General features: G+C 44.7%; 1 protein-coding gene across 1 annotated transcript; it reads right to left on the reverse strand.

The window, feature by feature from the left end:
* Positions 1-1610: 1610 nt before the first annotated feature.
* Positions 1611-14232, reverse strand: LOC121566881 (26S proteasome non-ATPase regulatory subunit 2-like). Its single transcript, XM_041876777.1, has 20 exons — positions 14033-14232; positions 13024-13080; positions 12624-12788; positions 9589-9710; positions 8880-9104; positions 8511-8669; positions 6956-7100; positions 6466-6526; positions 6214-6360; positions 5876-5982; positions 5601-5728; positions 5324-5411; positions 4902-5166; positions 4600-4745; positions 4242-4325; positions 3900-4068; positions 3511-3605; positions 3280-3406; positions 2821-2939; positions 1611-2510 (listed from the first exon to the last, which is right to left on the reverse strand). The coding sequence occupies exons 1-20, from the start codon at positions 14135-14137 to the stop codon at positions 2328-2330; spliced, it is 2697 nt and encodes an 898-aa protein (XP_041732711.1). The 5' UTR covers positions 14138-14232; the 3' UTR covers positions 1611-2327.
* Positions 14233-14295: the final 63 nt, after the last annotated feature.

Consider the following 14295-nt stretch of genomic DNA (forward strand, 5'->3'; position numbering starts at 1 on the left):
TGACGTCATTATTCGACCTCTTTTTTCCGAATTCCCAGTTGTCTTGGAAGCACCAAATAACCACAGTGTTAGCTAGCTACAACACACAGCCGTGCAGACTGGGAAGGTGACAAAATGATGCATCCTCAACCATCTAACTACCGGTACTTCAACTATAACATTACCACGCTTACGAAAAAAGATTGCAGTCAGAGTGCAGTATATTAACGCACTGCCGTATAACTGCAGTATGTTGCAAATACTGCTTCCTAAATAAGTCGACTTCAGTTACTGCATTTTTACGTGCAGTTTCAAAACGACAATATTTGTTTAAGGGCAGGAACGATTGGGTTCAATGACCATTTCTCAAGAATAAAGTAAACTGATATGGCATAAAATCTGCTACCGAAAACAAGTAATCATTAATTTACATTTAAGTCATTTAGCAAACGCTCTTATCCAGAGCGACTTTTCATACTGGCCCCCCGTGGGAAACGAACCCGTTGCAAGCGCCATGCTCTACCAACTGAACTACACGGGGCCATTCACCCACACACCGAACAAATTATGGGACAGTTTCTCATAACGTTAACTAGCTAAGCTAACAACAAATCCAACTAACGTTAGCTAGCTACCACAAATCATTACCAAAATGTCAAGACAGTTAGTTAGCCGGCTAGCGCTAGCTACATATAGTAGATTACTTACCAGAAATTAGCTAAACGTTTTTGAAGGGTATTAGTTAGCCAGCTAGCTAATAAAGGGATTCAAATGGTTGTTTTCGGTTCTGTCGATCTCCTGCCTTCGTCAATTCTCCTTAATAAGATAACGTTTATCACCTCCTAGGAAGGGGGTGTCCTATCCCTTTTTGGGGTGTGGGTTGGTTGGGCTAACAGTGGCAAAATCACAGTCTGGGAAAGGAGACACAGCTCGAGCCCCCAGATCGATCTACTGGGTTTAATGTCAATTTTAAAAGCGCGGATTGTCTCTTGGTTTCTCACACAATTCTGAATTAGCAAAGAGTATAGATGGAAACCATAACATTTACCTTTCTCTCCTTCAGTCCGCAGTCGGACGGAATGGGCGGTCCCGGAAGCCGGTAGCCAAATTCCGGTTTAATCAGTCATGTGACAGGGACGCCGGTGTGATTCTAGCTACACGTTTTAGTTAAAACGACAAACCACAAACTAATGTGCAGTACAGTATTCGTGTAATATTAAACTAATTCATACACGCACAATAAAACAAATTCATCACTACGGTTAGATGGTTGCTTTTGCTCGCATGGGCATGGCCAGAGTCTTGTCTGTGATGAGGTCAGTGTGCGGTCTGAAAAATTAATCAAGATATGTCAAATGTATCAGTGTTTAAATGCATTTACTTAACTTAAATGTGTATTTCAAATGTTCCATACAATACATACAATTGTCTGCAACATCCAGCAAGTAAGTATTCAGAACCTCTGCTGCAGTGAGGGTTCATGACCAACCTCACCTCAGTACCTCTCCACTGCGCAGTTTCATAATTAGCCATCCAGATCTGCAGGCTGTGTTATTAAATGTCATTAAAAAAAAAAGTATATTTCAGAAACTTGTCCCTCAGATATAACAGACAAAGAACAGACCCAGTGATAGACAATTCCACCAAGTGGATCTGAAACGTTTATTATTTTAACCTTTTACAGTACTGTAACAAAACCAACAAAAACTGAATGATGAGGACACATTTTCCATGCTCTAATTACAAAAAGTAGGTTGTCATGGGTGGGAAAGAGAAACCGGTTGTACTATTGTGGGAGACTGACTGAGATTGTTGTTCATCACTAGGGCTGCATTTACACAGGCAGCCTAATTCTGATATTTTTTCCACTAATTGGTCTTTTGACCAATCAGACCTGCTCTGAAAATGATCTGATGTCATTGATCAAAAGACCAATTAGTGGAAAAAATATAAAAATTGGGCTGCCTGTGTAAAAGGTAGCTTTGAAGGCTGAATGAGAAACAGGGAGATGCTGATCACAGTTCCCTCCTGACAGCTGACCCTAGATCAGTTATATATTTGTGGAGCCTGAAAGAGCTGGTTTAATGTATTTACCAGGAACTGATCCTAGATCAGAACAAATAAACCAATCTAAGAGTGTGAATGAGGTCCTACTCCCTGCTCCAGTCAGTTTGAACACCCAGAACGCAACCATATAGTTTCACAGATGGAGAGAAGCTGTTGACAAGAGAAAGGGGTAGGCCTTCCTGGCTCTTTTCTGACATGGAATAAAGTAGTAAAATATGTGGTCTAAAAGAGCCAGGGAGGGCTACCAATGTGGGTACCAGGGGAGGACAATAGGGGGCAATCTAGGCATCGTAGTTGGGGTTCTTGCGGAGAATGACAAAGCCCTCCAGGATAGGGGTGACAGGGAGGTACTCCTCTGTGGCCAGCTCTGCCCTCTCTCCGTGAGCCAGGAGCACCGGCGTGGTGTGGGTCTGGAAACCTGTGATGGCTTTGGGCTTACCGGCCTGGCCAACCACGTCCACCGCCTATAGACCAATTACATACATGAACCATGAGGCCGAACCCACTCTACCATCTTATGGCATTACATCCTAATCTTGAGATTAAAAAGCACTTGCACATCTAGACGTTACTTTGCATTAGAGATGTTCAACCATAGTTAAAATGAAAAGAATCTCCAGCACATTTCACTTGCAAAGCATCGCGTCATATCGTGCTGACTTTTCGGCCTTCGTCACACCATCTAGCTACATCCTCAACTAGCATTATATTTTGAATATGAAGCTAATCACCCAGGCTCTTATTAAAGAGCATAGTGTGAGCAGCAGTCCTTACCTGTCCAACCCTGACGGACACGGGCAGCGGCCTCAGCTCCTCGTCAAAGGTGACCAGCATACGGGGCTGCATGGCAGCCACCAGGCCATAGAGAACGTAGTGAGACTTCCCCAGGATTACTGGAGCACACACAGGAAACAGCAGGGGGTGATGTCAACACAAACAGCCAAACACTCAGACCCAGGTTAAGACATTCAGCAGACTTACTAACCAACATAAAAGGAGGACAATGAAACTAGCTGGGCAAAGGCCAATGCCATTCAGGAGTTGAACAATTGCTAATTGTTTTCTATGTGGAATTTTCCATCCATACATTGAAATTCAGTTCACTTCCTCAAATGACAACAGAAATGGACATCACCCCCAACCCTAAAACACAAGGATGTGGAAATATGGGGGGGAGGGAGAGGCAAATAAAAAGGAATGGTGAAGTAGGTAGAGCAATGAGAAAGGACTCACTGTTCTTAACGTCAAGGAAGGAGACGAGGACAGTGAGTAGTCCGGCCACGGCTACCTGACTCATCAGCTGCCTGTCACTGTGGTACGGACACAGCGTCAATGTCCCTTTACCCAGGTGAGTCAGACCCTGTGGACATGGCACAGAGCAAGCGTTTAGAGACACAGAGACACATACTCTCTCTCTAACACACAGGTTAGAGTGCCAGAGCGGAACCTCTTTTTGCTACCCACCTGTGCCAGTCGGACCATGAAGAGGTTGTTGGGGTCTTTGGCATGGTACTGAGCCAGCTGCCTCAGCATGGCAGCCAGGCGGGCATTGTTTGTTCCTGCGGACAGAGAGATGGAGCCGTGAGTCCTCATGGCAACCAACCACAGCTTGAGACGCAGTCAGTATAGAAGGTCTCATACTTTGTCATCTGGCACAGTGAATTCACAGTTATACGGTCTGTTTCTTATTCAAGGACGAGGAATAATTACAGAGGAACATTGTGATAACTTAGTGAGGCAAATCAAAATAACTTTGAACATCTCAATATAATAATGAAGCCACTGACTGATTGGGTTCCAGACAGCAGGCACACAATAGAGCCCATTAACCAGTAATGCCAGGGCCCACTCACCGCTGCCCACCATGCCCATGGCAAAGATGGAGTTGTGGGAGACCTCTGGGTCAGCATCATGGGAGAACTTGCTGAGTGTGTCCAGGATGTTGAGGCGAGGATTCGACACGGAGATCAGGGCCAAGGCCAGAGGCACCGCACGCCTCAGAGTAGGCTCTCCATACCGCAACTAGGAGAGTGAGTGAGGTGGAGAAGGAAAACACAATGGAGAGAGAAAGAGAAAAACAGTTTGACGTGGGATGGTCGGATCGAGTGAAAGAGACAGGGGCCAAATCAACCCCTAACATGTCCTGAAAATGTGTTGAAGCCAAATGGAGTGAACAGGTCAGAGGTTATACTGACCAGGTGTCCAAACGCCCGTAGTGCCATCTCTGAGCCAATCTCTTCTCCCATGGCAATGAGTGCAATACCCAAGACAGCCACACCCTGGGAGGGGGAAGCAGAGAGCAGATTAGTTAAATATCAAATCTTCATTCATACCACTCATTTGATTATATTTTACATTTTGTCATTTAGCAGACGCTCTTATCCAGAGCGACTTACAGGCGCAATTAGGGTTAAGTGCCTTGCTCAAGGGCACCAACCGATTTTTCACCTAGTCGGCTCGGAGATTCAAACCGGCGACCTTTCGGTTACTGGCCCAACGCTCTTAAAACGCTAGGCTACCTGACACCGCTTCATTAACAGAAGCCTGGCATACCTGGTGGGAGCCCATGTCGGCTGCACTCTCCTTCTTGTCTTTGTCCTTCTTGTCCTTCTTGTCTTTTTCCTCCTCCTTCTCCTTGGCTTCATAGTGCTCACTGCAGATGTGGAGCAGCTGCTGCACCTTCAGTACGTTACCAGAACCTGGCATGGCGGGAAACAAGAGATAAATATAGGAAAGCCATCTCTTGTAAATCCCAATGAGATCACCTGTATAAATACATTATATGTCAATCAAATAAAAAAACAAAAGACAATTGGGAGACAAAATGATAAAGCTGGAGCTATGATGAGACTGACCTGCGTAGGCACAGACGTCCACCAGTGTGTTGGCGAAGCTGCGGAAGGGCTCAGGCACCACCTGCAGCGCTGCCAGGGTGGTCTCAATGGCCTCCCCTTTACCCAGGTGGTTGAGGCCCAGGCCCAGCGGCAGCCAGCGGGCATATGTGTCTTTCAGCTCCAGCTCACTCTTCTCCATGATGGTCTGGACGATGGTGGAGGTGACGTCACCATTACACGAGCCCACCGCGATCATACCGCACGCCAGCGCGGTCACACCTGCCACCTGAGTGTGTGTGACAAGACACGTAACATGGGACAGTGAGCTGGGTTTAATGAGTGTGGATGTGTACTTGACTTAAACCCAGACAAACTGTGGAACTAACACACACACACACACACACACACACACACACACACACACACACACACACACAGAGTACCTCCATGCTGGACTTGGAGTCTACCATGACGGGCAGCAGCAGAGAGAGGACGTCCTCGCGGTTCGAGCCAGCGTACGCCAGGCCCAGGCTGAAGATAGAGGGGAAGGTCAGGGGGACAAACCCTACCTAAAACAAGTACTTTTCACAGGCAGAGATTACACTGTGTTAAGAAAGGACTAAACAGACCTCAATGAAGGTCTTTCATGTGTAAGAGGTGTCAGGCAGTAGTGGCTAGGGGTTGATTTGGGACTGAACACACATTTCCTTCTCTCCTTACCCGAAGATGGCTCCTATCCGCATGATGTTGCTGTTGTGGAGGACGTAGTCTGACAGCAAGGCCAGGGCCGGGTCACACTCGTTCCTCACCCCAGAGTTCACTATGCCACAAGCCAGGAGGGCCCCCGACTACAGGGAGAGAGAGGAGGGACGAGAAAGAGAGGGAGACATATCTACATTAATAGGATGTTTAGGGCTTTTCTGGATGCTGTGAAGGTTGCGGGGAGGAGGTTTTAATGCAGGGTGTTTGGTAAGAGGGTCAGTGTGTGTGCTGACCTTAATGTAGTCCTCTGAGGAGTAGAGGTACTTGTCTATCTGTGTCAGACCACCGTCCACATCCCACAGCAGGATCATCCCCAGAGAGGCTGCAGCACTCATCATACCTGGAGAGAAACACAGAATTAGCATCAACATTTACATAACAGCAATATGTTATTTTTGTTACTGTGCTTGCAATTAAGGATTAGCATTAAGTTGCTGCTAAGAATCCTAGATTCATGAGACTGGTATTCACTGTCGAACCCCCAAACATTAAAAATGTTCAGTCAAATGCACCAAATGTGAATCATGAGCCCAGTTTGACAGGGATGGGAGACTGTGTGTGGGTTTCTCACCATGATCTTTGTTCTTGTACAGCCATTTGTTGCCGTCGTCTGTGAGCAGCTTGTCCTGTCCGAACCCTGCGTTGACGAAGCCGTTGACAAACGAGGAGGCCAGGTTCATACGAGCAGAGTCCACCTGGGAACCACTTCCTCCAAACCCTGACAGAGAGAAGATGGCATGATGAGAGGGAGGATGAGGAAAGAGGAGTGTGATATAACACGACCAGGACAATTAGTGTGCTGCTGTAGTGAAGGAGAACTCACGGTTGTTCTCCAGGTGGGTTTTGTAGATGTCATCTGGGACTTTGGGTTCCATGATGTCCAACTGTAAAGAAAGGGAACAGTGTGTTACTGGCTCGCTTCATCTCTTTCACTAATTGGTTTATTCACTAGACCAGCCAGCAGTTCATTATCCTCCAGCCTTATCTCTTCTCTCACTCTATGCACCATTATCCATTATTCTCCCACCCTGACCCCCACACAACTCTTTCACTCGCCTCTTAGTACCTTCTTCAAGCCTCCTCCATTTCCCCCTCTCAACAATATCAAATAGAGAACGGTCCTCTGACTCATCTCTACTCGTCCTCTCTCCTTAGCCCTACTCTAAACACCTTCTCCCCCTCTCCAACATACACTCAGTTCCCACTGTCCTCACTCCTGCTCTAAACAGTCTCACACTCTTCCAACCCACTCCCCTCTCTCTAGTAGTCTACCCATCTACCCTCCTCTAACCCTCCCTCTCTCCTCTCCTCACCTCTCGGGCCAGGGCCAGGAAGTTGCTGTTGAGCTGGACGTTAGACATGATCTCCGTCAGGTCCTCGTAGTCCTCCACGTCCTCGTTGAGCTCCAGGAACATGCCGTGTCGGCCCAGCATGAAGGCCATCTCCTTTTGGATCACGCTACAGGAAACACCCACTAAACGGTCAACTCTTCAAGCACATCATTAACTACGGAACACACTGCTGAATGCATTCCCAATGACGGTCAGTTGAAAATGTGAATAATGACTAGAAAGAAAACTGTTTACCACTATAGGTTATACAGGGAACTGCCAAAATAAGGGAAACACCAACATAGTGTCGTAATAGGGTGTTGGGCCACCACGAGCTGCCAGAACAGCTTCAATGCGCCTTGGTATAGATTTTACAAGTGTCTGGAACGCTATTGGAGGGATGCCATTTATTCCATGAGAAATTCCATAATTTTGTGTTTTGTTGATGGAAAAACGCTGTCTCAGGTGCCGCTCCAGAATCTCCCATAAGTGTTCAACTGGATTGAGATATGGTGACGGAGACACACACACACACACACACCTCTTTAAACCCCCTATGCTCCTTTGAGACCCCTCTTTCAAAGTCACTAAGATCTCTTCTAGCCATGGTAGCCAAAATAATGGGCAACCCTAAGCATGATGAGATGTTTTAATTGCGTCAATCTAAGTAACATAATAAAACAATCCCCATCAAAATCCCTCAGTTTAAGCTATAGATATATTCGTTTTTTTGCATTAGATGCATCTCAATCCACCTCATCCGCCGATGTCGCACGTCCGCATCTGCGGTGAAAGGTGGCAGAGCTGGAGCGGTGTTGGTCAGACCATGAGACATCCCAAAAATCTTCTCACAAAAACGTCTGTAGCAACCTACTATGACCACTCAATGGAAAGGGGAGAATCTCATGAACACGATAGTGTTCTCCGTTTTGCTCTACGACCCCCCCAAGTACATGGGAGTCGTCTGAACGTAACCGGTACCGGTTTTTTATTTTTATGAATGGAGGTATGAAGGTAGGTAGGTTTGTGCCTACCCAAAAAAAAGGGTTAAATGTGTTAAAAAGTATATATACATTTCCTGAGCTTTTTTTACCTCCTAGATATAAGACAAACACTTAAAAACCTTGTTTCTTGTCTTTTTTTGCCATTTATGAATGTGTTATTCAACGAGTTTCTCTGGTCTATAGTAGTAAAAGGCCAAATTCAATATTTTATTTAAAAAACACATTGTTTTCAATACTTACAGGGGTCCGAACATTTATAATCAAATAGATAAATGATCTATAGTATGACCATCTTAAAACAATTCCATATGTCAGCTTAGAACCACCCCTCAACAGCTTAGACTTTTAAGAATTAATTAACTTTGGAACCACACCTGTGCTTCCATGGAAGCACCTGCTTTTAATATACTTTGTATCCCTCATTTACTCAAGTATTTGGCAGTTACCTGTAGGTAGCACTTTTTGCCAAAGTGTTGCTGTGAGATAATTCAGTGTGAGAGAGAGTGCAGCGAAGGTGTTGTGTCAGTCCTTACATGTCTTTGCAGGAGGTGAAGATGTTCTCCACCAGTTCCACGTCGTTGAGCATCAGGGCCAGCCTCAGGGCCTCTGGGTAACGGTTAAACTTCCTGAAGATGTTCAGGGAACACTTTAACAGGGCAGAGTTCTCTGGCTCAGGGACGTAGCTCACACAGCTGCAATGGAGAGAGAGAAAGAGAGAGATGACAGAGGGGTTTAGGATTACTGATGAGAGGAACTTCCTTTTGTCTCTTCAGGCTGCTGTTAGCACACTACAGGTATGTTGAGGCAGAAGCAGACTGTGGTACAGGTGTTTGAACGTGTCTGTGTGTGTGAAGGTACATATGTTTGCCCCTCATGTGGTAAGGTGTGTGTTGTCCACTCACCTGGTGAGGTAGAGGCAGACCTTGGCGTATGCATTATCATCTATGTAGAGCTCCAGCATCTCTAGCCTCTCGATCTCCATCAGCAGGTCACAGGCCTCGTGCTCAGCGTTGTGGGCCATGTTGTAGGGCACAATCTCCTTCACCAGCTTCAGCAGAGTTTCCTGTTGCGTCTTATCACTCTCCTCAACCTCCTGCCACTCCTTGGCCACCTCGCCCGCCAGGTGCCTACACACACACACACAGAGTTTGGGTCAGACTAGGACCGGGATGATACCAGTTTCGCGGAAATGAAAGAAAACACAAAGCAGATTTAACTTCTTTAGGAAACAGCCCGAATGTTGGAAAGAAACATCCTTACGTTGTCATCCAGACACACATTTATTTATTTTCCAAGCTATAGCACACAATATTTGACACACAGCAGGTTTTTAAAGAACCAAAGAGTCAGTCTGCTTTGTGTTTGCATTTTTGCCAGGCAAAAAAATATCACCATACTGGTATCGTCAAAGCCCTAGGTCAGACCAAACAAACTGCCTACTCCTGCCAGGTATGGAATGACTGAGGTGAATCCTAACTTCCATTTCAGTCTAATTTTTACTTAGTCTTCCATTGTTATCAATGCATGACTAAGTGAAAATTCTACTTAAGTAGAAGGTAGGATTCACCCGTGTGTGTTGTTAGACGTTTGAATTGGTGTCCCGTATCCTACCTGACGTATTCATGTCCCCAGGACGCCAGCTCCTCCTGGGAGCCCAGCAGACGGTACTTCAGACACTCCCGCTCCCCACTCATTGTCATGGCCAAGACCGACACTACGTCCGCACAGAAACTCTGCAAAACAAAACAGACAGGAGTTAGCTAGACGTTTCTATAATGACAGTTATGATGGGTCCATCTGAACATGAATCCCTAGTGCCATCCAGATCTGCGATGTCCAATATACTAGGTACAGTTGAAGTCAGAAGTTTACATACACTTAGGTTGGAGTCATTAAAACTTGTTTTTCAACCACTTCACAAATTTCTTGTTAACAAACTATAGTTTTTCAACTGCTCTTAAACACTAGTAAAACTAAATGCATGCTCTTCAACCGAATGCTGCTTGCACCCGCCCACCCGACTAGAATCACTACTCTCGACGGGTCTGACCTAGAGTATGTGGACAACTACAAATACCTAGGTGTCTGGTTAGACTGTAAACTCTCCTTCCAGACTCACATTAAGAATCTCCAATCCAAAGTTAGATCTAGAATCGGCTTCCTATTTCGCAACAAAGCCTCCTTCACTCATGCTGCCAAACATGCCCTCGTATTACTGACTATCCTACCGATCCTTGACTTCGGCGATGTCATTTACAAAATAGCCTCCAACACTCTACTCAGCAAATTGGATGTAGTCTATCACAGTGCCATCCGTTTTGTCACCAAAGCCCCATATACTACCCACCATTGTGACCTGTACGCTCTTGTTGGCTGGCCCTCACTACATATTCGTCGCCAAACCCACTGGCTCCAGGTAATCTATAAATCACTGCTCGTCTTACCATAGCTCACTGGTCACCATAGCAACACCCACCCGTAGTCTGCGCTCCAGCAGGTATATCTCACTGGTCATCCCCAAAGCCAACACCTCCTTTGGCCGCCATTCCTTCCAGTTCTCTGCTGCCAATGACTGGAACGAACTGCAAAAATCTCTGAAGCTGGAGACTCTTATCTCCCTCACTAACTTTAAGTGTCAGTTGTCAGAGCAGCTTACAGATCACTGCACCTGTACACAGCCATTCTGAAATTAGCCCACCAAACTACCTCATCCCCATATTGTTATTTATTTTGCACCCCAGTATCTCTATTTGCACATCATATTTTGCACATCTATCTTTCCAGTGTTAATACGAAATTGTAACTATTTTGCACTATATTGCCTTACCTCCATAACTTACTACATTCGCACACACTGTATATATATTTTCTGTTTGTATTTTTGACTTTATGTTTTGTTTACCGCATATGTAACTCTGTGTTGTTGTTTTTAAATCGCACTGCTTTGCTTTATCTTGGCCAGGTCGCAGTTGTAAATGAGAACTTGTTCTCAACTGGCTTACCTGGTTAAATAAAAAATAAAAAAATAGTTTTGGCAAGTCAGTTAGGACATCTACTTTGTGCATGACACAAGTAATTTTTCCAACAATTGTTTACAGACAGATTATTTCACTTATAATTCACTGTATCACAATTCCAGTGGGTCAGAATTATACATACACTAAGTTGATTGTGCCTTTAAACAGCTTGGAAAATTCCAGAAAATGATGTCATGGCTTTAGCCTAATTGACATCATTTGAGTCAATTGGAGGTGTACCTGTGGATGTATTTCAAGGCCTACCTTCAAACTCAGTGCCTCTTTGCTTGACATCATGGGAAAATGAAAAGAAAGGTTCAACCTTGGGAGCAATTTCCAAACGCCTGAAGGTACCACGTTCATCTGTACAAACAATAGTACGCAAGTATACCGCTCAGGAAGGAGACACGTTCTGTCTCCTAGAGATGAACGTACTTTGGTGCGAAAAGTGCAAATCAATCCCAGAACAGCAAAGGACCTTGTGAAGATGCTGGAGGAAACAGGTACAAAAGTATCTATATCCACAGTAAAATGAGTCCTATATCGACATAACCTGAAAGGCCGCTCAGCAAGGAAGAAGCCACTGCTACAAAACCGCCAAAAAAAAGCCAGACTACGGTTTGCAACTGCACATGGGGACAAAGATCGTACTTTTTGGAGAAATGTCCTCTGGTCTGATGAAACAAAAATAGAACTGTTTGGCCATAATGACCTTTGTTATGTTTGGAGGAAAAAGGGGGTTGCTTGCAAGCCGAAGAACACCCTCCCAACCGTGAAGTACGGGGGTGGCAGCATCATGCTGTGGGGGTGCTTTGCTGCAGGAGGGACTGGTGCACTTCACAAAATAGATGGCATCATGAGGAAGGAAAATTATATGGATATATTGATGCAACATCTCAAGACATCAGTCAGGAAGTTAAAGCTTGGTCGCAAATGGGTCTTCCAAATGGACAATGACCCCAAGCATACTTCCAAAGTTGTGGAAAAATGGCTTAAGGACAACTAAGTCAAGGTATTGGAGTGGACATCACAAAGCCCTGACCTCAATCCTATAGAACATTTGTGGGCAGAACTGAAAAAGCGTGTTCGAGCAAGGAGGCCTACAAACCTGACTCAGTTATACCAGCTCTGTCAGGAGGAATGGGCCAAAATTCACCCAACTTATTGTGGGAAGCTTGTGGAAGGCTACCCGAAACATTTGACACAAGTTAAACAATTTAAAGGCAATGCTACCAAATACTAATTGAGTATATGTAAACTTCTGACCCACTGGGAATGTGATGAAAGAAATAAAAGCTGAAATAAATCACTCTCTACTATTATTCTGACATTTCACATTCTTAAAATAAAGTGGTGATCCTAACTGACCTAAGACTGGGAATATTTACTAGGATTAAAATGTCAGGAATTGTGAAAAACTGAGTTTAAATGTATTTGGCTAAGGTGTATGTAAACTTCCGACTTCAACTGTATCTATACTTGTTTAATTTTCTGTATCTCCAGTAACATTGTAAAATAAATCCATCCATATTTTCTGCTTATAAAGTAAAAGCAGACAGGGAAAGGAAGCAATACAGTGGTTGAGACAGTCTTCTGTTTTCCCCACTCTCACAGTTAGCCATTTAGCACCTTGTTCTCGCCAGGCGCCATGCCCTCGTAGATCTCTTTGAGCTTGCCATAGTGTGGCCGCAGGAACTTCAGGGGCTTAGGCACAGAGGTCATGGAAGTGGTGGAGGAGCGGATCTGCCTGCGCAGCTCCTCTAGAGCAGGCCGGTACAGAGACGTGTCCGTCTCCTGTGGGTGGGTGAGAGAGAGAGAAAGGGGGTGGTGTGTACATTGCATAAGTACAAAGAATGTAATTTTATATGCATAATCACCAAAGACTTAATGCAGTGTGTGTAAATGACTGACTCTCCATACTAACGCCTTATGTACAGTAAAAAATAATAATGTAATAAGCTATAGTCCCAGAGAGTCCAAAGCAAAACCAGACTTGAGGTTTAGCAGTTCTTGTGGTAGTGGTACTCACACCAAGTCTCTCCACCATCATCTCCAGCTCTTCTTGCAGTTGTTTGTCCTCATCAGACTGGAGAGAGAATAGAGGAACTGACATTACAGTATGACAGATTCAACATGCCATGTTGGGAAATTGAATAACCGAACCCTGCACAGTAAACAGTAAAAGGACTGTTCTTCCAACAGGAAACTACTGCAATAAAAGGCTCTGCAATTTGCTAACTGCTAGATATTGGAGCATTCTGTCATACACCGGTCCTATACCATTGTCGACTGATGGTAGGGTTGCCCTGATAACTAGCTATGTCGGTAACGTTGCCTCCATTTTTATTGTGTCTGAAATTGGCTAATGTTAATGTACTCGCTAATAAGTTTAAAAACCCATACATGTAAATAACTAGCTAAACAAATAACACGTAATAACTAAACCCACCTCGCAATCAAAGATCACTGATCATGACAAATATAGGTAGCTACACTGACGGTCTCAAAAATACAATCTGATAACGACAGGCAGGTTAATTTACTGCAGTTGCAAAGTTACTAGCTACTGTACTGTACTGTAGCTAACCGTTAACCAGCTAACAACATTAGCGAACTGAGATAACGAACTGTTTACAATGCAACACTAACGTTATTTAGCTAGCTAACGTTACATTATTGTAACTTGGCTGGCTAACTACTTCGCTAACTTTTAGATTACCTATCGGTAGTTAATTTCACTAACGTTACCTAGCACCGGCTAGCACAGCCAGCTAGCGGCTATGCTAACGTTAGCTAGGTGTATACGTGTTTTATAGCTCGCTTTCAGTCGGACACAATAATCTTAATTGTTGGCACCTTGTACTTAGCCAGCCATGACATACTTTTCATCAATAAAGGGGACTCAAATAGTTCGTTATTATTTTGAATGACAACGCTTTCGGCCTGTTCAACCATGTCAACCAGGCAGTGAGTGACTCAGGCAAAAACGCTGCTCTGCTTCCCTTGTTCAAGATGTTTAGAAAAGTGCCCCAACTCACCAGTTCTTGCTCTTCTTTTTTATCCTTGTCCTTCCCGGTGGGCTTAGTCTCCTTTTCCTCGGTCTTTTCGGACTGCTTTTTCTCTTTATTTTTTGCCTCCTCCATAGTTGCTGTTTTACGAAATTCGGCTACCGATAAACTGAACAACCGGAGACGGTGTGCACGGCTTCCTCTCCTTAGAACCGTGGCAGTTTGCTGACATCGATAGTGTTCTACCGCCACCTGCTATGCGGGAATAATATTGCACCAATCCCTACTCTAAC

This window comes from Coregonus clupeaformis, chromosome 5 (genome assembly GCF_020615455.1).
Source record: "Coregonus clupeaformis isolate EN_2021a chromosome 5, ASM2061545v1, whole genome shotgun sequence".
In the NCBI taxonomy this organism is placed as follows: Eukaryota; Metazoa; Chordata; class Actinopteri; order Salmoniformes; family Salmonidae; genus Coregonus; species Coregonus clupeaformis.

Excerpts from the sequence above, each read along its gene's own strand:
- LOC121566881 (XM_041876777.1), bottom strand. The coding sequence starts at position 14,137 with ATGGAGGAGGCAAAAAATAAAGAGAAAAAGCAGTCCGAAAAGACCGAG. Across the intron at positions 5,729-5,875 it reads CCTCAGAGGACTACATTAAG|TCGGGGGCCCTCCTGGCTTG; the intron begins GTCAGCACACAC and ends CTCTCCCTGTAG. Across the intron at positions 5,412-5,600 it reads CGGATAGGAGCCATCTTCGG|CCTGGGCCTGGCGTACGCTG; the intron begins GTAAGGAGAGAA and ends CTCTATCTTCAG.